The sequence below is a fragment of the Oncorhynchus keta genome, unplaced genomic scaffold (genome assembly GCF_023373465.1).
Source record: "Oncorhynchus keta strain PuntledgeMale-10-30-2019 unplaced genomic scaffold, Oket_V2 Un_contig_24509_pilon_pilon, whole genome shotgun sequence".
NCBI lineage: Eukaryota > Metazoa > Chordata > Actinopteri > Salmoniformes > Salmonidae > Oncorhynchus > Oncorhynchus keta.
The window spans coordinates 89,725-110,752 of record NW_026283949.1 but is presented as its reverse complement, the minus strand read 5'-3'; the positions used below and the strand labels follow the sequence as shown (position 1 = coordinate 110,752).

General features: G+C 45.9%; 1 protein-coding gene across 50 annotated transcripts in view; it reads left to right on the top strand.

Moving 5' to 3' along the window:
• The first annotated feature begins 884 nt into the window (after positions 1–884).
• Positions 885–21,028, top strand: part of LOC118375141 (ceramide synthase 2-like) — a 33,657-nt gene continuing 13,513 nt past the window's right edge. For all 50 annotated transcript variants that reach the window (XM_052505697.1, XM_052505696.1, XM_052505695.1 and 47 more), the window contains exons 1-6: positions 885–1,175; positions 11,383–11,556; positions 13,483–13,600; positions 17,427–17,545; positions 17,671–17,728; positions 18,270–18,320. In XM_052505697.1, coding sequence (XP_052361657.1) covers positions 11,384–11,556; positions 13,483–13,600; positions 17,427–17,545; positions 17,671–17,728; positions 18,270–18,320 — 519 coding nt within the window. In that variant the 5' untranslated portion in view covers positions 885–1,175; position 11,383. The remainder of the gene's footprint in view (positions 1,176–11,382; positions 11,557–13,482; positions 13,601–17,426; positions 17,546–17,670; positions 17,729–18,269; positions 18,321–21,028) is intronic.

Here is a 21,028-nt window from a genome sequence, read left to right as displayed (position 1 = left end):
GTGTGTGTGTTCAGGTGTGTGCCTCTCTCTCTATCTCTCTGTGTGTCTGTCTATATCTCTGTGTGTGTGTGTGTTCAGGTGTGTGCCTCTCTCTATCTCTGTGTGTCTGTCTATATCTCTGTGTGTCTGTCTATATCTCTGTGTGTCTGTCTATATCTCTGTGTGTCTGTCTATATCTCTGTGTGCCTCTCTCTATCTCTGTGTGTCTGTCTATATCTCTGTGTGTCTGTCTATATCTCTGTGTGTGTGTTCAGGTGTGTGCCTCTCTCTATCTCTGTGTGTCTGTCTATATCTCTGTGTGTCTGTCTATATCTCTGTGTGTCTGTCTATATCTCTGTGTGTGTGTTCAGGTGTGTGCCTCTCTCTCTATCTCTCTGTTCGTGTGTCTGTCTGTTTATCTGTGTGTGTGTGTGTGTGTCTGTCTGTTTATCTCTCTGTGTGTGTGTCTGTCTGTTTATCTCTCTGTGTGTGTATTGAATCGTGACACTTCTCCATTATCGTCCCTCTACGACAACGTACCTGGAGGGGAAGGAAAAAACTCCTGTCCAATTGTGCCGGAGCTGGGTGTGACCCTTTAAAGAATGTCAAACAAAGACAGGGAGAGGTAGCGAGGGAGTCTATATCTCTAGCGTGGGAGAGAGGTGTGGGAGAGAGAGCGAGGGAGAGGTAGTCTGAGAGAGAGCTCTGAGAGAGAGCGAGGGAGAGAGAGCGAGGGAGAGGTGCGAGGGAGAGGTAGCTCTCTGAGAGAGCGAGGGAGAGAGAGCGAGGGAGAGAGAGCGAGGGAGAGAGAGCGAGGGAGAGAGAGCGAGGGAGAGAGAGCGAGGGAGAGAGAGCGAGGGAGAGAGAGCGAGGGAGAGGTAGCGAGGGAGAGAGCGAGGGAGAGAGAGCGAGGGAGAGAGAGCGAGGGAGAGAGAGCGAGGGAGAGAGAGCGAGGGAGAGAGAGCGAGGGAGAGAGAGCGAGGGAGAGAGAGCGAGGGAGAGAGAGCCTGCCTACTGAATGGAGGGACTGTCACGCCTGTTTGTTTCCCACAGTCAACATTACATCTACAGCTCTAGTGAGGACAGGACCTACCTTACCTGGTTTCCCTACTGAGGGTGAGGACAGGACCTACCTTACCTGGTTTCCCTACTGAGGGTGAGGACAGGACCTACCTTACCTGGTTTCCCTACTGAGGGTGAGGACAGGACCTACCTTACCTGGTTTGCATATTGAGGGTGGAACGGTGGGCAGCCTTGTGGTATATTCTGTTTCCCTACTGAGGGTGAGGACAGGACCTACCTTACCTGGTTTGCATATTGAGGGTGGAACGGTGGGCAGCCTTGTGGTATATTCTGTTTCCCTACTGAGGGTGAGGACAGGACCTACCTTACCTGGTTTGCATATTGAGGGTGGAACGGTGGGCAGCCTTGTGGTATATTCTGTTTCCCTACTGAGGGTGGAACGGTGGGCAGCCTTGTGGTATATTCTGTTTCCCTACTGAGGGTGGAACGGTGGGAAGCCTTGTGGTATATTCTGTTTCCCTACTGAGGGTGGAACGGTGGGCAGCCTTGTGGTATATTCTGTTTCCCTACTGAGGGTGGAACGGTGGGCAGCCTTGTGGTATATTCTGTTTCCCTACTGAGGGTGGAACGGTGGGCAGCCTTGTGGTATATTCTGTTTCCCTACTGAGGGTGGAACGGTGGGCAGCCTTGTGGTATATTCTGTTTCCCTACTGAGGGTGGAACGGTGGGCAGCCTTGTGGTATATTCTGTTTCCCTACTGAGGGTGGAACGGTGGGCAGCCTTGTGGTATATTCTGTTTCCCTACTGAGGGTGGAACGGTGGGAAGCCTTGTGGTATATTCTGTTTCCCTACTGAGGGTGGAACGGTGGGAAGCCTTGTGGTATATTCTGTTTCCCTACTGAGGGTGGAACGGTGGGAAGCCTTGTGGTATATTCTGTTTCCCTACTGAGGGTGGAACGGTGGGAAGCCTTGTGGTATATTCTGTTTCCCTACTGAGGGTGGAACGGTGGGAAGCCTTGTGGTATATTCTGTTTCCCTACTGAGGGTGGAACGGTGGGAAGCCTTGTGGTATATTCTGTTTCCCTACTGAGGGTGGAACGGTGGGAAGCCTTGTGGTATATTCTGTTTCGCTACTGAGGGTGGAACGGTGGGAAGCCTTGTGGTATATTCTGTTTCCCTACTGAGGGTGGAACGGTGGGAAGCCTTGTGGTATATTCTGTTTCCCTACTGAGGGTGGAACGGTGGGAAGCCTTGTGGTATATTCTGTTTCCCTACTGAGGGTGGAACGGTAAGGAAGCCTTGTGGTATATTCTGTTTCCCTACTGAGGGTGGAACGGTGGGAAGCCTTGTGGTATATTCTGTTTCCCTACTGAGGGTGGAACGGTGGGAAGCCTTGTGGTATATTCTGTTTCCCTACTGAGGGTGGAACGGTGGGAAGCCTTGTGGTATATTCTGTTTCCCTACTGAGGGTGGAACGGTGGGAAGCCTTGTGGTATATTCTGTTTCCCTACTGAGGGTGGAACGGTGGGAAGCCTTGTGGTATATTCTGTTTCCCTACTGAGGGTGGAACGGTGGGAAGCCTTGTGGTATATTCTGTTTCCCTACTGAGGGTGGAACGGTGGGAAGCCTTGTGGTATATTCTGTTTCCCTACTGAGGGTGGAACGGTGGGCAGCCTTGTGGTATATTCTGTTTCCCTACTGAGGGTGGAACGGTGGGAAGCCTTGTGGTATATTCTGTTTCCCTACTGAGGGTGGAACGGTGGGAAGCCTTGTGGTATATTCTGTTTCCCTACTGAGGGTGGAACGGTGGGAAGCCTTGTGGTATATTCTGTTTCCCTACTGAGGGTGGAACGGTGGGCAGCCTTGTGGTATATTCTGTTTCCCTACTGAGGGTGGAACGGTGGGAAGCCTTGTGGTATATTCTGTTTCCCTACTGAGGGTGGAACGGTGGGAAGCCTTGTGGTATATTCTGTTTCCCTACTGAGGGTGGAACGGTGGGAAGCCTTGTGGTATATTCTGTTTCCCTACTGAGGGTGGAACGGTGGGAAGCCTTGTGGTATATTCTGTTTCCCTACTGAGGGTGGAACGGTGGGAAGCCTTGTGGTATATTCTGTTTCCCTACTGAGGGTGGAACGGTGGGAAGCCTTGTGGTATATTCTGTTTCCCTACTGAGGGTGGAACGGTGGGAAGCCTTGTGGTATATTCTGTTTCCCTACTGAGGGTGGAACGGTGGGAAGCCTTGTGGTATATTCTGTTTCCCTACTGAGGGTGGAACGGTGGGAAGCCTTGTGGTATATTCTGTTTCCCTACTGAGGGTGGAACGGTGGGAAGCCTTGTGGTATATTCTGTTTCCCTACTGAGGGTGGAACGGTGGGAAGCCTTGTGGTATATTCTGTTTCCCTACTGAGGGTGGAACGGTGGGCAGCCTTGTGGTATATTCTGTTTCCCTACTGAGGGTGGAACGGTGGGAAGCCTTGTGGTATATTCTGTTTCCCTACTGAGGGTGGAACGGTGGGAAGCCTTGTGGTATATTCTGTTTCCCTACTGAGGGTGGAACGGTGGGAAGCCTTGTGGTATATTCTGTTTCCCTACTGAGGGTGGAACGGTGGGAAGCCTTGTGGTATATTCTGTTTCCCTACTGAGGGTGGAACGGTGGGAAGCCTTGTGGTATATTCTGTTTCCCTACGACCTTGGATTCATTGGATGGTTTCAGGGAATGTGCTGTAGGAGTGTTGTCTGGGGTCCTCTACCTGGGATGTCAATAGCTATCGCTGCTTTTCTGTTGTTTTCCACCTGTCCTCTTTAACGGAGGAGCGGGTTTCAACTCGAGTCTGTCCCAAGCAACCGGTGGGAGTTGTATGAGTGAGGTTGATGTTAAATTGTCTCTTTCAGGTGAGCATGTCCCCCTGTTAGAGGAGCTAAGCTTTATCTTACATGTTAGGATTAGACTGAATAGACCCTCTGTTTTCTTAGTAGGTCAGTGAGTGTGTAGAGATTCTCCACCTAAGGTTTTCTGAACGCTCTCGAGGTTGATTGATTTATAGTTTTGTAACTTAAACTATGATGGATCTCTGGCACTTTAGCTGGATCACCCACGTGAAGTCATCAGCATTCAACCAGTGAAGTGTAATTACCATTTTGGTTTAAATGGAACTGTAAAAAATCTCCAAATGTAATCAGAGTTTTAAGATGAATCTTGACTGGTTTTACTCTACTCTAAAGATGTTTGTGTTTGGAGAGCATGTACTCATGGAAACGGATTGCTTTACAGTTAACAATGCCTGTCACAGTTCTTTGGGATATCTAGTGGTGTGTGTGTGTGTGTGTGTGTGTGTGTGTGTGTGTGTGTGTGTGTGTGTGTGTGTGTGTGTGTGTGTGTGTGTGTGTGTGTGTGTGTGTGTGTGTGTGTGTGTGTGTGTGTGTGGAATGAGGAAAACACTATTTATCCTCCCTTTCACCTTTTGGCCTCCTATTCTGCACTTAGTTGTAAGTTTTGGACTGAACAGTCATTTTCAGGGTTAAAATCTAAAGATCATCTTTGATACATTGGAGCCATTGTTTTTTCAATCATTAAAATACTATGTGAGTTGAGCATACAGTCTGTTGTAGGTTCTGTCTTAATCATGTCTCTATACAAGTATAACGTCTTTCCCACTCAGTCATATTCTGCAAACCTCTTTTGCGTGATGTATGTATTTTATCTCTTCATGCACGTCAAAGACAATAAATCACTCCCTAGTTCTGGTATGCTTCCCTACCGACAAACATTTATCAGGCTTGAGAAAGTTGATGAAAAAGTACGATACCAGTACAGTTGAACCCTGTGCCCCTGTATGTGGGATGGAGAGAGAGAGACCAGGGAGAGAGAGAGTCAGAGGAGAGAAAGAGATGGACAGATACCAGTGGGAGAGAGAAAGAAACAGAGAGACCAGGGAGGGAGAGGAGAAAGAGAAGGAAACATACAACATGCAGACAGAGTGTGGTTTGTCATGTTCGTCACTGACTGAATGTCTGAATCCCAAGATGATCTTCAGCAGAACGCTAACAATGCAAAAGGCCTTCCTTATCGGCTGTGTTCTACCGCTAATACACACTGCCCATCGCTCTATGGACTAGTCCGACGTGACTAGGTTGTCTAGCATGGCTGCTAGTATAGGATAAACTGTAATGTTCCCCCAGGTGAAAATTGTCTTAGACACACAGTACTGCTGTAAACATGATAAACACTGTACATTACATCCTCAACATAATACCTACCCTACATTGAATATTACCCATGTCATACACATTGAACTCATCTCATACAGCAACATACACCATACATATTGCACACTGCCATTCCAGAATGTTCTCTCAGTGGCATACTAACACAGGTCAGTTGGACTTATTGCTGTTCAGGTGTTGATAGACAGGTACTTGATAGATAGGTAGTTTGTATCTGTTGTAGTAAAACAAACATACCGGTACTCAGGCGAGGTAGTGCCAGTTTGTAATATGCTTGGCGCCACGATATTATCTTTAAATCGTAATGCAATTGCGTCACAGATGTGTAATCAGTGCAAGATAAGGTTAAACGCATAGACACAGAATTACTAGAAAAGACATTGCCCATCAGACCACAGCAATATAACTAGTATTCAATTTCTGTGGTTAAAATGTTGTTTTGTTGTTCCATTTCGACCTGTAGATGTGTTTGGTTGGTGATTCCATTGTCTCCGCAAAGTCATTGTGATGTGGCGTTGTTGTTATGTTTTTTCAGGGCAGTGAAATGTGCTGAGTTACACACTGACTATACAGAACACTGCAGAGAGCCCTGGGATGTGCTGAGTTACACACTGACTATACAGAACACTGCAGAGAGCCCTGGGATGTGCTGAGTTACACACTGACTATACAGAACACTGCAGAGAGCCCTGGGATGTGCTGAGTTACACACTGACTATACAGAACACTGCAGAGAGCCCTGGGATGTGCTGAGTTACACACTGACTATACAGAACACTGCAGAGAGCCCTGGGATGTGCTGAGTTACACACTGACTATACAGAACACTGCAGAGAGCCCTGGGATGTGCTGAGTTACACACTGACTATACAGAACACTGCAGAGAGCCCTGGGATGTGCTGAGTTACACACTGACTATACAGAACACTGCAGAGAGCCCTGGGATGTGCTGAGTTACACACTGACTATACAGAACACTGCAGAGAGCCCTGGGATGTGCTGACATCAGCAGTGATGTCATCAAAATGGACCCCATGGGGGCAACGAGTCTCACACACAAATGTGAGCATGTCACACACACACACACACACACACACACACACACACACACACACACACACACACACACACACACACACACACACACACACACACATCAGTGTGAAAGACTAAATGACAAGAAGAGTAAATAGTCTGCACTCGTTTAGGGGCGTGTGTGTGTGTCATCAGAATCTGCCCAGGGCCATAGAGGCCCCCTATTGATATTGTTGACATTATTCACGAGTAGTTTGTTTTCCCTTCACATGAATCAGTCTGTACGTTAGGGATTATCAACTAGATTCAGCCTAGGAATGATTACTTCCTTGAGTGGATGGTTGGGGTGTAGACTCCAAATTGACCGCAAGAAGCCCAAACCGATATAATATGTGACTAAGACATCATTTCAACCCTTCCTTACGTTTCTATACGCCACGGCTCTACCAGGCGTGGGAATACTTGGGAACACATTTACAACATTAAAATCACTTGGAGATGATTTCATGCTGTTTTTACAGTCTTATGTCCAACAATAAATAAATAATTGGGCTGAACACTTGGGGGGCTTGGGGGGGCCTAATAAATCGTCTGAGATCCCCAAGGATTGGAAAGCTGCCGCAGTCATCCCCCTCTTCAAAGGGTGAGACACCCTGGACCCAAACTGCTATAGACCTATATCCATCCTGCCCTGCCTATCTAAGGTCTTCGAAAGCCAAGTCAACAAACAGGTCACTGACCATCTCGAATCCCACCGTACCTTCTCCGCTGTGCAATCTGGTTTCCGAGCCGGTCACGGGTGCACCTCAGCCACACTCAAGGTACTAAATGATATCATAACCGCCATCGATAAAAGACAGTACTGTGCAGCCGTCTTCATCGACCTCGCCAAGGCTTTCGACTCTGTCAATCACCAAATTCTTATCGGCAGACTCAACAGCCTCGGTTTTTCAGATGACTGCCTTGCCTGGTTCACCAATTACTTTGCAGACAGAGTTCAGTGTGTCAAATCAGAGGGCATGCTGTCCGGTCCTCTGGCAGTCTCTATGGGGGTTCCACAGGGTTCAATTCTCGGGCCGACTCTTTTCTCTGTATATATCAATGATGTTGCTCTTGCTGCGGGCGATTCCCTGATCCACCTCTACGCAGACGACACCATTCTATATACTTTCGGCCCGTCATTGGACACTGTGCTATCCAACCTCCAAACGAGCTTCAATGCCATACAGCACTCCTTCCGTGGCCTCCAACTGCTCTTAAACGCGAGTAAAACCAAATGCATGCTTTTCAACCGATCGCTGCCTGCACCCGCATGCCCGACTAGCATCACCACCCTGGATGGTTCCAACCTTGAATATTTGGACATCTATAAGTACCTAGGTGTCTGGCTAGACTGCAAACTCTCCTTCCAGACTCACATCAAACATCTCCAATCAAAAATCAAATCCAGAGTCGGCTTTCTATTCCGCAACAAAGCCTCCTTCACTCACGCTGCCAAGCTTACCCTAGTAAAACTGACTATCCTACCGATCCTCGACTTCGGCGATGTCATCTACAAAATGGCTTCCAACACTCTACTCAGCAAACTGGATGCAGTCTATCACAGTGCCATCCGTTTTGTCACTAAAGCACCTTATACCACCCACCACTGCGACTTGTATGCTCTAGTCGGCTGGCCCTCACTACATATTCGTCGCCAGACCCACTGGCTCCAGGTCATCTACAAGTCCATGCTAGGTAAAGCTCCGCCTTATCTCAGTTCACTGGTCACGATGGCAACACCCATCCGTAGCACGCGCTCCAGCAGGTGTATCTCACTGATCATCCCTAAAGCCAACACCTCATTTGGCCGCCTTTCGTTCCAGTACTCTGCTGCCTGTGACTGGAACGAATTGAAAAATCGCTGAAGTTGGAGACTTTTATCTCCCTCTCCAACTTCAAACATCAGCTATCCGAGCAGCTAACCGATCGCTGCAGCTGTACATAGTCTATAGGTAAATAGCTCACCCTTTTTCACCTACCTCATTCCCATACTGTTTTTATACTGTTTTTATTTATTTACTTTTCTGCTCTTTTGCACACCAATATCTCTACCTGTACATGCCCATCTGATAATTTATCACTCCAGTGTTAATCTGCAAAATTGTATTATTCGCCTACCTCCTCATGCCTTTTGCACACATTGTATATAGACTGCCCATTTTTTCCTACTGTGTTATTGACTTGCTAATTGTTTACTCCATGTGTAACTCTGTGTTGTCTGTTCACACTGCTATGCTTTATCTTGGCCAGGTCGCAGTTGCAAATGAGAACTTGTTCTCAACTAGCCTACCTGGTTAAATAAAGGTGAAATAAAATAAAATAAAAAATAAAAACCCCCCATTGGGGGAACCCTGCTATATGTCAACTCACTGCCATCTGGGATTCAAAGAACTCCATAACTCTTGAACCATGACTTGACCACTAGGGGTTGTGATCCGTTTCAGCGTTGATCTTGGTTTAGAAAAAAAGACAAAGAAAAAAAGTCTAGTCTGTGATTTACTGGGATATATGTTGCTAGGCTGCAGCCCTGGATTTCATTGACTACCGCTGCCAGTGATGTTTTCTATGCTGACGTGTGTGTTGGACAAGGTGTGGGGAAGCATCTTGAGAAAGAGGTGAAGGCTGTTGTGTCAATATTTGTATTGGAAATAAAGAACTGCATGTGCACTTGACTGGAGTGACTTAGGTTATACACACCCACACTATCTACACGACCTGCAGCACTGGTGTCCAACAAACTCATCAACTCATGTTGTAAAATGGTATCAAATCTGACTGATAGTGAATTAATGCACTCTTGATATCCGGAACTAGTGATTTCTGAACAATATATCATGAGCAATTCCTGGTTAATAAATAAAGTACATGCAAATGCAAACTTTACCCAATTCTAAGTTCAACCCCTTAACTGTAATCCTATTGGTTTAACTGCCATGTCAGTCTGCCAGATTAGAACAAATACCAACATTCGTTTTTCTCTTGGACATCATTTCACAGGCAATAGAACAGCAGAATAGTGTACTGAAATTTTACTTTGATACACTCTTCACCTTCTTTGACAAAACACACAATAACAGCGGCCGTGGGGCGGACAGTGGCTCTGTTTCCTCTACTGCAGATTCCATCTTTAAGGGTCAATCTGCCATTTGGGACTTCTATTTTTTGGACTTATAAATGAACAGTATATACACATTGTTCCTTGAAGAATATAACTTTTATAGGTGCCTTATCAGCTTAGTTCAATTGCCTAACCCCATCAGAACCCAAAATATTAGTTTGTTTGTTTTACTCTGTTGTTTGTAAACAGTGTACTTGTAAACAAACTGTATTGCTTCAAAACATGGTTAAAGCTGCATTCTATAGCTTTGTGCTCAACCTGACAGAATTCAGATATAGATGGAAGTTATAGATCTGTCATTCTATAGCTTTGTGCTCAACCTGACAGAATTCAGATATAAATGGAAGTTATAGATCTGTCATTCTATAGCTTTGTGCTCAACCTGACAGAATTCAGATATAGATGGGAGTTATAGATCTGTCATTCTATAGCTTTGTGCTCAACCGGACAGAATTCAGATATAGATGGGAGTTATAGATCTGTCATTCTATAGCTTTGTGCTCAACCGGACAGAATTCAGATATAGATGGGAGTTATAGATCTGTCATTCTATAGCTTTGTGCTCAACCGGACAGAATTCAGATATAGATGGGAGTTATAGATCTGTCATTCTATAGCTTTGTGCTCAACCGGACAGAATTCAGATATAGATGGGAGTTATAGATCTGTCATTCTATAGCTTTGTGCTCAACCTGACAGAATTCAGATATAGATGGGAGTTATAGATCTGTCATTCTATAGCTTTGTGCTCAACCTGACAGAATTCAGATATAGATGGGAGTTATAGATCTGTCATTCTATAGCTTTGTGCTCAACCTGACAGAATTCAGATATAGATGGGAGTTATAGATCTGTCATTCTATAGCTTTGTGCTCAACCTGACCGAATTCAGATATAGATGGGAGTTATAGATCTGTCATTCTATAGCTTTGTGCTCAACCTGACAGAATTCAGATATAGATGGGAGTTATAGATCTGTCATTCTATAGCTTTGTGCTCAACCTGACAGAATTCAGATATAGATGGGAGTTATAGATCTGTCATTCTATAGCTTTGTGCTCAACCTGACAGAATTCAGATATAGATGGGAGTTATAGATCTGTCATTCTATAGCTTTGTGCTCAACCTGACAGAATTCAGATATAGATGGGAGTTATAGATCTGTCATTGTCATTGAAGCATTTCCATGTACACTATTTCTATGTTTCCCCTCTTTAAATCAAAATCAAATCAAAGTTTCCTTTTCACGTTTTTTTACTTAGCATTTCGTACCCCAGGTTCAAACTGCTGAAAATACTATGTTTTTTGGATGTTGAAAATATATTTCACAGCGGTTTAGATGGTACAATGTTTGCAAACAATGTAAACAATGTCTTTGAGGTGCTGGATATAAAAACATCTATTCAGCCAATGATTGAAAGAGACTCTGCACACTGCAATCTTGCTCCCATGTGGTTTATTGGCGACATCGTTTCCACTTTACTTTAGGTCTTCATCAGGCCTCACTTGATAACAGTGGTGGCTGGTGACACGTTAAATCGGAAGACGAGAGCTTAGTATGGCTGGAACGGAATAAATGGAATGGTATCAAACACTTGTTCCATGTTTTTGGAAGCATTTCATTCACACCATTTCAGCCATTACTATGAACTGTCCTCTCCTCACCAGCCTCCTCTGTTCGATAACGTGATACCTATTGACATGTGTTTTCTAACATAACGCTCCTCTTCCACCCCTGTGTCGTTAGGATGATTGACACCTTATACGAGTGGATCTGGTGGGTCCTCTCCTCACCAGCCTCCTCTGTTCGATAACGTGATACCTATTGACATGTGTTTTCTAACATAACGCTCCTCTTCCACCCCTGTGTCGTTAGGATGATTGACACCTTATACGGATGGTGATACCTATTGACATGTGTTTTCTAACATAACGCTCCTCTTCCACCCCTGTGTCGTTAGGATGATTGACACCCTATATGATTGGATCTGGTGGGACCGCTTCTGGCTGCCAGTCAACCTGACCTGGGCGGACCTAGAGGACCGAGATGGGCGTGTCTACGCTAAAGCCTCTGACCTCTATGTGACGTTGCCTTACGCCATAGGCTTCCTACTGGTCAGATACCTGTTCGAAAGGTGAGCTTGCTGAACATATAGGGGCAGTTTCCCAGACAAAGATTAAGCCTTGACTAAGAAACATGTTCTCCTGTAGTCCTGGCTCAGTTAGTAGAGCATGGCGCTTGCATTGCCAGGATGGGGGTTTAATTCCCGGGACCAGCCATACCTAAAATGTATGCTCACTTGACTGTATGTGGCTTTGGATAGAAGTCTGCTAAATGGCAGGTACAGTGCAGTGAAAAAGTATTGGCCTCCTTTCTGATTTTTGATACTGAATGTTATCAGATCTTCAACCAAAACCTAATTTTAGATAAAGGCAACCTGAGTTTACAAATAGCACAAAAAAATGGATTCTTATTTTATTTATTTAATTAACAAAGTTATCCAACACCCAATTCTCCTGTGTGAAAAAAGTCATTTCCCCCTTGCACTCAATATACTGGTTGTGCCACCTTTATCTGCGATGACTGCAAGCAAACACTTCCTGTAGTTGTTGATCAGTCTCTCACATCGCTGTGGAGGAATTTTGTCCCACTCTTGCATGCAGGACTGCTTTAACTCAGCGACATTTGTGGGTTTTCAAGCATGAACTGCTTGTTTCTAGTCCTGCCACAGCATCTCAATTGGGATTAGGTCTGGACTTTGGCCAGGCCATTCCAAAACTTCAAATGTATAGCTTTTTAGCCATTTTCATGTAAACTTGATTGTGTGTTTTGGATCATTGTCTTGCTGCATGACCCAGCTGTGCTTCAGCTTCAGCTCACAGACGGATGGCCTGACATTCTTCTGTAGAATTCTGTGATACAGAGCACAATTCATGGCTTCTTCTATTAAGGCAAGTCGTCCAGCTACCTGATTCCTGAGGCAGCAAAGCATCCCCAAACCATCACACTACCAACACCATGCTTGACAGTTGGTATGAGGTTCTTACTGTGGAATGCAGTGTTTGGTTTTCTCCAGACATAATGGGACCCATCTCATCTAACCAGTTGACTCAAGTTTGCCAAAAAGCACCTGGAAGCACCTGGATGATCATCAAGACTCTTGGAAGGATGCTCTATGGACAGATGAGTCAAAAGTATCACTTTTTGGACGTCATGGGTCTATTAGGTTCGAGTGCCTTGCTCAAGGGCACGTTGACAGAGCCTTGTCGGCTTGTGGATTCGTACCAGCAGCCTTTAAGTTACTGGCCCAATGCTCTAACCACTAGGCTACCTGCCACACATTGCAGCTAAAAGTGGCACAACCAGTTATTGAGTCTAAGGGGGCCTTACCTTTACACACAGGGCATTGGGTGTTGCATAACTTTGTTTATGAAATAAGTATGTAATTGTTGTGTTATTTGTTCACTCGGGTTCCTTTATCTAATATTAAGATTTGGTTGAATATCTGGTAACATTCAGTATAAAAAATATGTGAAAGTAGAGAAAATTAGCAAATACTTTTTCACATCACTGTAATATATTATATTTTGATCAATGGAGATTGTCCATTGAAATGGTTTCTAGTCCAGGACAATGCTGTGTCCAGAGAACCAGCTCATACTCCGTGTTGTTTATATACTACTAAACCATGTTTAGTTCAAACCTCTACCTCACTGTCTCCTTACACCATAGAATTCCTACTCATCAGATACCAGTTTGAAAGGAGAGCTCGCTGAACAAAAAAAGCCCCTTTTATAGGTTGCTACAGGGAAGTAGATGTTAAGTTACAATTTAGCCTGCTTTGCTACTGTGTTTGTGCGTGTGTGCATCTGTGTGTTTATTCAAGTTAATTTAGTTGGAGGCAATGATTCTCGTTTGCCGTGTAGTTAATCTCACCTGTGGTAACTTGCATGTGCCTACAAGGTAAAAATTCTACCAGTTTTGAAAATGAAAAAATCTGAACATTCTGCCCCATTGTAAAGTCCAATATATTTAACTGCGTCTGTATGTTGTCCCCCAGGTTGATAGCCACGCCTCTAGCAGCCTCAGTGGGGATCCGGGAGAAGGCCAGACTGAGAGTACCAGACAACCCCATCCTCGAACTCTACTATCTCTCTCACTCCAGAAACCCTGGCCAGGTATTAACCCTACACATTAGAAATCACACTTACACCTTTTACATATAGACCTAATTATTAGTGTCAATATCAAACGTCATTGCACTATGAGATCATACACATTCTAATGGATAGTACAAACCCTGCCCATCTGTCACTCTGGTCAAACCCTGCCCATCTGTCACTCTGGTCAAACCCTGCCCATCTGTCACTCTGGTCAAACCCTGCCCATCTGTCACTGTGGTCAAACCCTGCCCATCTGTCACTGTGGTCAAACCCTGCCCATCTGTCACTCTGGTCAAACCCTGCCCATCTGTCACTCTGGTCAAACCCTGCCCATCTGTCACTGTGGTCAAACCCAAACCCTGCCCATCTGTCCCATCCCATCTGTCACTGTGGTCAAACCCTTCCCATCTGTCACTCTGGTCAAACCCTGCCCATCTGTCACTGTGGTCAAACCCTGCCCATCTGTCACTCTGGTCAAACCCTGCCCATCTGTCACTCTGGTCAAACCCTGCCCATCTGTCACTCTGGTCAAACCCTGCCCATCTGTCACTCTGGTCAAACCCTGCCCATCTGTCACTCTGGTCAAACCCTGCCCATCTGTCACTGTGGTCAAACCCTGCCCATCTGTCACTGTGGTCAAACCCTGCCCATCTGTCACTCTGGTCAAACCCTGCCCATCTGTCACTGTGGTCAAACCCTGCCCATCTGTCACTCTGGTCAAACCCTGCCCATCTGTCACTCTGGTCAAACCCTGCCCATCTGTCACTCTGGTCAAACCCTGCCCATCTGTCACTCTGGTCAAACCCTGCCCATCTGTCACTGTCAAACCCTCTGTCCCATCTCTGTCACTGTGGTCAAACCCTGCCCATCTGTCACTGTGGTCAAACCCTGCCCATCTGTCACTCTGGTCAAACCCTGCCCATCTGTCACTGGTCAAACCCTGCCCATCTGTCACTCTGGTCAAACCCTGTCAAACCCTGCCCATCTGTCACCCCTGCCCATCTGTCACTGCTGGTCAAACCCTGCCCATCTGTCACTCTGGTCAAACTGCCCATCTGGTCAAACCCTGCCCATCTGTCACTGTGGTCAAACCCTGCCCATCTGTCACTCTGGTCAAACCCTGCCCATCTGTCACTGTGGTCAAACCCTGCCCATCTGTCACTCTGGTCAAACCCTCTGTCACTCTGGTCAAACCCTGCCCATCTGTCCTGCCCATCTGTCACTCTGGTCAAACCCTGCCCATCTGTCACTCTGGTCAAACCCTGCCCATCTGTCACTGTGGTCAAACCCTGCCCATCTGTCACTCTGTCACTCTGGTCAAACCCTGCCCATCTGCCCATCTGGTCAAACCCTGCCCATCTGTCACTGTGGTCAAACCCTGCCCATCTGTCACTCAAACCCTGGGTCAAACCCTGCCCATCTGTCACTCAAACCCTGCCCATCTGGTCAAACCCTGCCCATCTGTCACTGGTCAAACCCTGCCCATCTGTGGTCAAACCCTGCCCATCTGTCACCAAACCCTCTGTCACTCTGGTCAAACCCTGCCCATCTGTCACTCTGGTCAAACCCTGCCCATCTGTCACTCTGGTCAAACCCTGCCCATCTGTCACTCTGGTCAAACCCTGCCCATCTGGTCAAACCCTGCCCATCTGTCACTCTGGTCAAACCCTGGTCAAACCCTGCCCATCTGTCACTGTGGTCAAACCCTGCCCATCTGTCACTCTGGTCAAACCCTGCCCATCTGTCACTCTGGTCAAACCCTGCCCATCTGTCACTGTGGTCAAACCCTGCCCATCTGTCACTGTGGTCAAACCCTGCCCATCTGTCACTGTGGTCAAACCCTGCCCATCTGTCACTGTGGTCAAACCCTGCCCATCTGTCACTGTGGTCAAACCCTGCCCATCTGTCACTCTGGTCAAACCCTGCCCATCTGTCACTCTGGTCAAACCCTGCCCATCTGTCACTCTGGTCAAACCCTGCCCATCTGTCACTCTGGTCAAACCCTGCCCATCTGTCACTGTGGTCAAACCCTGCCCATCTGTCACTCTGGTCAAACCCTGCCCATCTGTCCCAAACCCTGGTCACTGTGGTCAAACCCTCTGTCACCAAACCCTCCCATCTGTCACTCTGGTCAAACCCTGCCCATCTGTCACTCTGGTCAAACCCTGCCCATCTGTCACTGTGGTCAAACCCTGCCCATCTGTCACTCTGGTCAAACCCCATCTGTCACCAAACCCTGCCCATCTGTCACTCTGGTCAAACCCTGCCCATCTGTCACTCTGGTCAAACCCTGCCCATCTGTCACTCTGGTCAAACCCTGCTGGTCAAACCCTGCCCATCTGTCAAACTGCCCATCTGGTCAAACCCTGCCCATCTGTCACTGTGGTCAAACCCTGCCCATCTGTCACTCTGGTCAAACCCTGCCCATCTGTCACTCTGGTCAAACCCTCTGCCCATCTGTCACTGTGGTCAAACCCTGCCCATCTGTCACTCTGGTCAAACCCTGCCCATCTGTCACCTGGTCATCTCTGTCACTCTGGTCAAACCCTGCCCATCTGTCACTCTGGTCAAACCCTGCCCATCTGTCACTCTGGTCAAACCCTGCCCATCTGTCACTCTGGTCAAACCCTGCCCATCTGTCACTCTGGTCAAACCCTGCCCATCTGTCACTCTGGTCAAACCCTGCCCATCTGTCACTCTGGTCAAACCCTGCCCATCTGTCACTCTGGTCAAACCCTGCCCATCTGTCACTCTGGTCAAACCCTGCCATCTGGCACACAGCCTATCTGACACTCCTGAAACCCTGGTTGGAGGATGCTGATGCTCTGACCAACTCATTGGCCATGTGGTTAGAGTGTCAGCCCTGGGATTGGAAGGTTGGGGGTTTGATCCCTGGTCTAGTCATACCAAAGACAACCAATATCTCCTGATGCTGCTCTGCTAGGGAGTCAGCATTAAGGAGCTGGATTGTAGCATACGGCACTGCGATAGAAATTCAAGTAAATTTGGTTGGATTCAAGTGAATTCACCTGTCCAGGGGGTGTACTTGTATCATGTCCAGCTGCCTCAGGCTACATTTATAGGGGATGGGCTCCGGCCCTGTGGGCCATTCTGGCTCAGACAGGGGTACTATCATACAGTATATCTGCTGTTCAGACCTGTGATCGTGTACATCACCCAGATGTCCAGCTAACCAACCTCTAATGCAGACACTATGCTCCAGGCCAAATGTTTTGGTCCATGACTCACCATGTGGTCATGAGGGATGTTAATGTTTATCCTCATGACTTTCTCCCTTTACCCATCTCTCCACATGAGGTGTGTGTGCACCAGCGTATGTGTAAGTCTTTGTGTCAATGCGTCTATATGCACTTGTGTGTGTACGCACACACATTTGTGTGGCTATGTGTGCTTGTGTGTGTGAATTTCCACACATCTGTGTGCATCTGCGTGCGTGTGTGTGTGAGTCTCCTGATGTGTGTATATCATCAGACGGTCCTGACAGTCTTTGAAGGGATTATTGAAACCTCACACCACGAGACCTCTCTCTCAGATCTAAATACCTTGATGGTTATTTTGCTCATGGTCCAGTGTCTTACCGAAATCTCAAGTAGCCAGCGAAATGAAACAAGTAGCCAGCGAAATGAAACAAGTAGCCAGCTAGTGGGGACAAATTTGCCCTTCTATAGTGATTTTGGTGACATCTGATTTACCCCAATGTATGGAAGTCAACTTAGCATAAGGGTTAGTAGTCCTGTTTAGCTGGCAGCTGGCGCTAATCAAACACACTTGGTTCTGACCTGTGTCTGTCTGTCTCCCTCCCTCCCTCCCTCCCTCCCAGGCAGTTATAGATGGTCTGTCTAAGAAGAGCGGCTGGTGCGTTAGGCAGGTGGAGCGCTGGTTCAGAAAGAGAAGAAACCAGGATCGTCCCGGAGTACTGAAGAAGTTCAGAGAGGCTAGGTAAAACTGTGTGTTGTGTGTGAGAGTATAGCTTATTCCACATTTTCACCTTTCACTCAGTAGTGTTTTTCTTCTTCTTATATTATTGTCCCTTGTCTGTCTCGGTCTCTGTCTCTGTTTTGCAGTTGGAGGTTTGTGTTCTATCTGTTGGCGTTAATTGGAGGAGTTGTGTCCCTGTATGATGTGAGTAGTGACTCTAGTGATCCTCTGCTTCACAAACACAAGTCTTTACAAGATAGCAATTCAGTGCGTGTGAAGAGATTTCAAGATGTGGAGTGAGGTTACTGTGTCTTAACTCTGTTACATTCAGTACCACCAAAACACACAGCAAATACAAATTCCTAACATTTTATGATATGTTATACACATGAAATGAACATCCTCAAAGTAGAACTTTAACAGGTTGTCCCGGGTAAAAGCAGGGAGAAGGTCAAAATGGAAGACTCAATTGCTGGATAAAAATATTATCTGAGCTGAGCTGAAATGGAGAACTTCTTTTCAGTCCTTCTGCCCTGAAGTGAAGGAGGAGAGAGGCGGATAAGGGGAAGAGGGGAGGAGAGGACAGAGAGATGAGCTCTATGGGAATTTGACGGTGATGGCTTCAGCAAGTGTCTGAAGGCCTCGAGGGCAATGCCAGTGTAAATTGAAAGCATCATGATGAGATTGTCCTGTAATGTTCTTTAAAGATTTCACTGCATGTTTCTCCTTTTGTTTTGTATTTCAGAAAGAATGGTTCTATGATACGTGGGAAGTGTGGAATGGATTTCCAAAACAGGTGTGTGTGTGTGTGTGTGTGTGTGTGTGTGTGTGTGTGTGTGTGTGTGTGTGTGTGTGTGTGTGTGTGTGTGTGTGTGTGTGTGTGTGTGTGTGTGTGTGTGTGTGTGTGTGTGTGTGTGTGTGTGTGTGTGTGTGTGTGTGTGTGTGTGTGTGTGTGTGTGTGTGTGAGCAATTAGTGCTTTTTGAGGTCAGTTTGATTATTAATAAAATGATTTCTGGTTTCTGTATGCATTATGTGGATTGAATGCTGAAACAACACAGAATAAAACAGTGAATAACAGTGCCATGATGGTAGTGATCGCCCTACTACATCGCACAGTTCAGGCTTGATCTGATTTCTCTCTAGAGAAACTGCACATTGACCTCACAGAAAAAAATCTAATAATTGAACTGACGTTGACCAATTAGTTGTTACATTTCTTTGGCTAATCGCTCAGCCCTACTGGTCATTTACCAGGGTGATTTTGAAGAGCTCACACTCCCCTTACTCTTCTCACGTGTCTCCACACTAGTATAACCAACCAGGAAGAAAAACACCATATCATACTTGAACAGGCGCAGCTTGGCTGACGTTTTCTAACCATGTCCACATTTCTGAGTCACACATAAAACATAGAAAACTAGTCGATAATACTGATTCTCAGGTCCAAAATACACAGGTCCATATTTAGTAGTGAGACTGTTTTTAAATGTATCTTTAACAAGTGGGGGAATGTGTGGCTTAGATTGCTGTTCAGTCTTTACTGGGTGCCAGGTCCTAATCAAAGGAATGATGATGTCACCCAAACTGGAACGGAGACAATAGGATTATGTTTGATCAGGCTCCACACCTAACAATGTTGCCTGGGGTTTAAAGCAGGTCACGTCCCAGATGGCGCCTCCTATTGGCCCTGGTCAAACGGAGTGCACTACATCAGGACTAGAGTGCCAATTGGGATGAAGGCATAGTTTGTTCGAGAGATTTTGGATGTGTCTTATGTGATCATATTTGCAACAAAGAATTCAACACAGTTGGTAACTACTTGGTAGGGCTAATTTTGATGAATCCCCCAAAATAAAAAGTGGTATTAGATAGACTAATTATTATGCAATTGCAATTTTAACCATGTAGTTGCTAAGTAAATACCAACTGTAGCGTAGTATAAAACACCATGTAGTTGCTAAGTAAATACCAACTGTAGCGTAGTATAAAACACCATGTAGTTGCTAAGTAAATACCAACTGTAGCGTAGTATAAAACACCATGTAGTTGCTAAGTAAATACCAACTGTAGCGTAGTGTAAAACACCATGTAGTTGCTAAGTAAATACCAACTGTAGCGTAGTATAAAACACCATGTAGTTGCTAAGTAAATACCAACTGTAGCGTAGTATAAAACACCATGTAGTTGCTAAGTAAATACCAACTGTAGCGTAGTATAAAACACCATGTAGTTGCTAAGTAAATACCAACTGTAGCGTAGTATAAAACACCATGTAGTTGCTAAGTAAATACCAACTGTAGCGTAGTATAAAACACCATGTAGTTGCTAAGTAAATACCAACTGTAGCGTAGTATAAAACACCATGTAGTTGCTAAGTAAATACCAACTGTAGTTGCTAAGTAAATACCAACTGTAGCGTAGTATAAAACACCATGTAGTTGCTAAGTAAATACCAACTGTAGCGTAGTATAAAACACCATGTAGTTGCTAAGTAAATACCAACTGTAGCGTAGTATAAAACACCATGTAGTTGCTAAGTAAATACCAACTGTAGCGTAGTATAAAACACCATGTAGTTGCTAAGTAAATACCAACTGTAGCGTAGTATAAAACACCATGTAGTTGCTAAGTAAATACCAACTGTAGCGTAGTATAAAACACCATGTAGCTCTGGTGCCGTATGTATCAATCAAATTCAATGAATCAAATGTATTTATAAAGCCCTTTTTACATCAGCCGATGTCACAAAGTGCTGTACAGAAACCCAGCCTAAAACCCCAAACAGCAAGCAATGCAGGTGTAGAAGCACAGTGGCTAGGAAAAACTCCCTAGAAAGGCAGGAACCTAGGAAGAAACCTAGAGAGGAACCAGGCTCTGAGGCGTGACCAGTCGGGTGCCGGGTAGAGATTTTAACAGTACATGGCCAAGATGTTCAAACGTTCATAGATGACCAGCAGGGTCAAATAATAATAATCACAGTGGTTGTAGAGGGTGCAACAGTTGGCTCAGTTGGCTTTTCATAGCCGAGCATTCAGAGATAGAGACAGCAGGTGCAGTACGAAAACAGCAGATCCTGGACAAGGTAGCACGTCAGGGGAACAGATCAGGTTTCCATAGCCGCATTCAGAGGTAGAGACAGCAGGTACAGTACGAAAACAGCAGATCCTGGACAAGGTAGCACGTCAGGGGAACAGATCAGGTTTCCATAGCCGAGCATTCAGAGGTAGAGACAGCAGGTGCAGTACGAAAACAGCAGATCCTGGACAAGGTAGCACGTCAGGGGAACAGATCAGGTTTCCATAGCCGAGCATTCAGAACAGTTGAAACTGGAGCAGCAGTACGACCAAGTGGACTGGGGACAGCAAGGAGTCATCAGGCCAGGTAGTCCTGAGGCATGGTCCTAGGGCTCAGGTCCTCCGAGAGAAAAAGAAAGAGAGAGAGAGAGAATTAAAGAGAGCATACTTAAATTCACACAAGACACCGGATAAGACAGGATAAATACT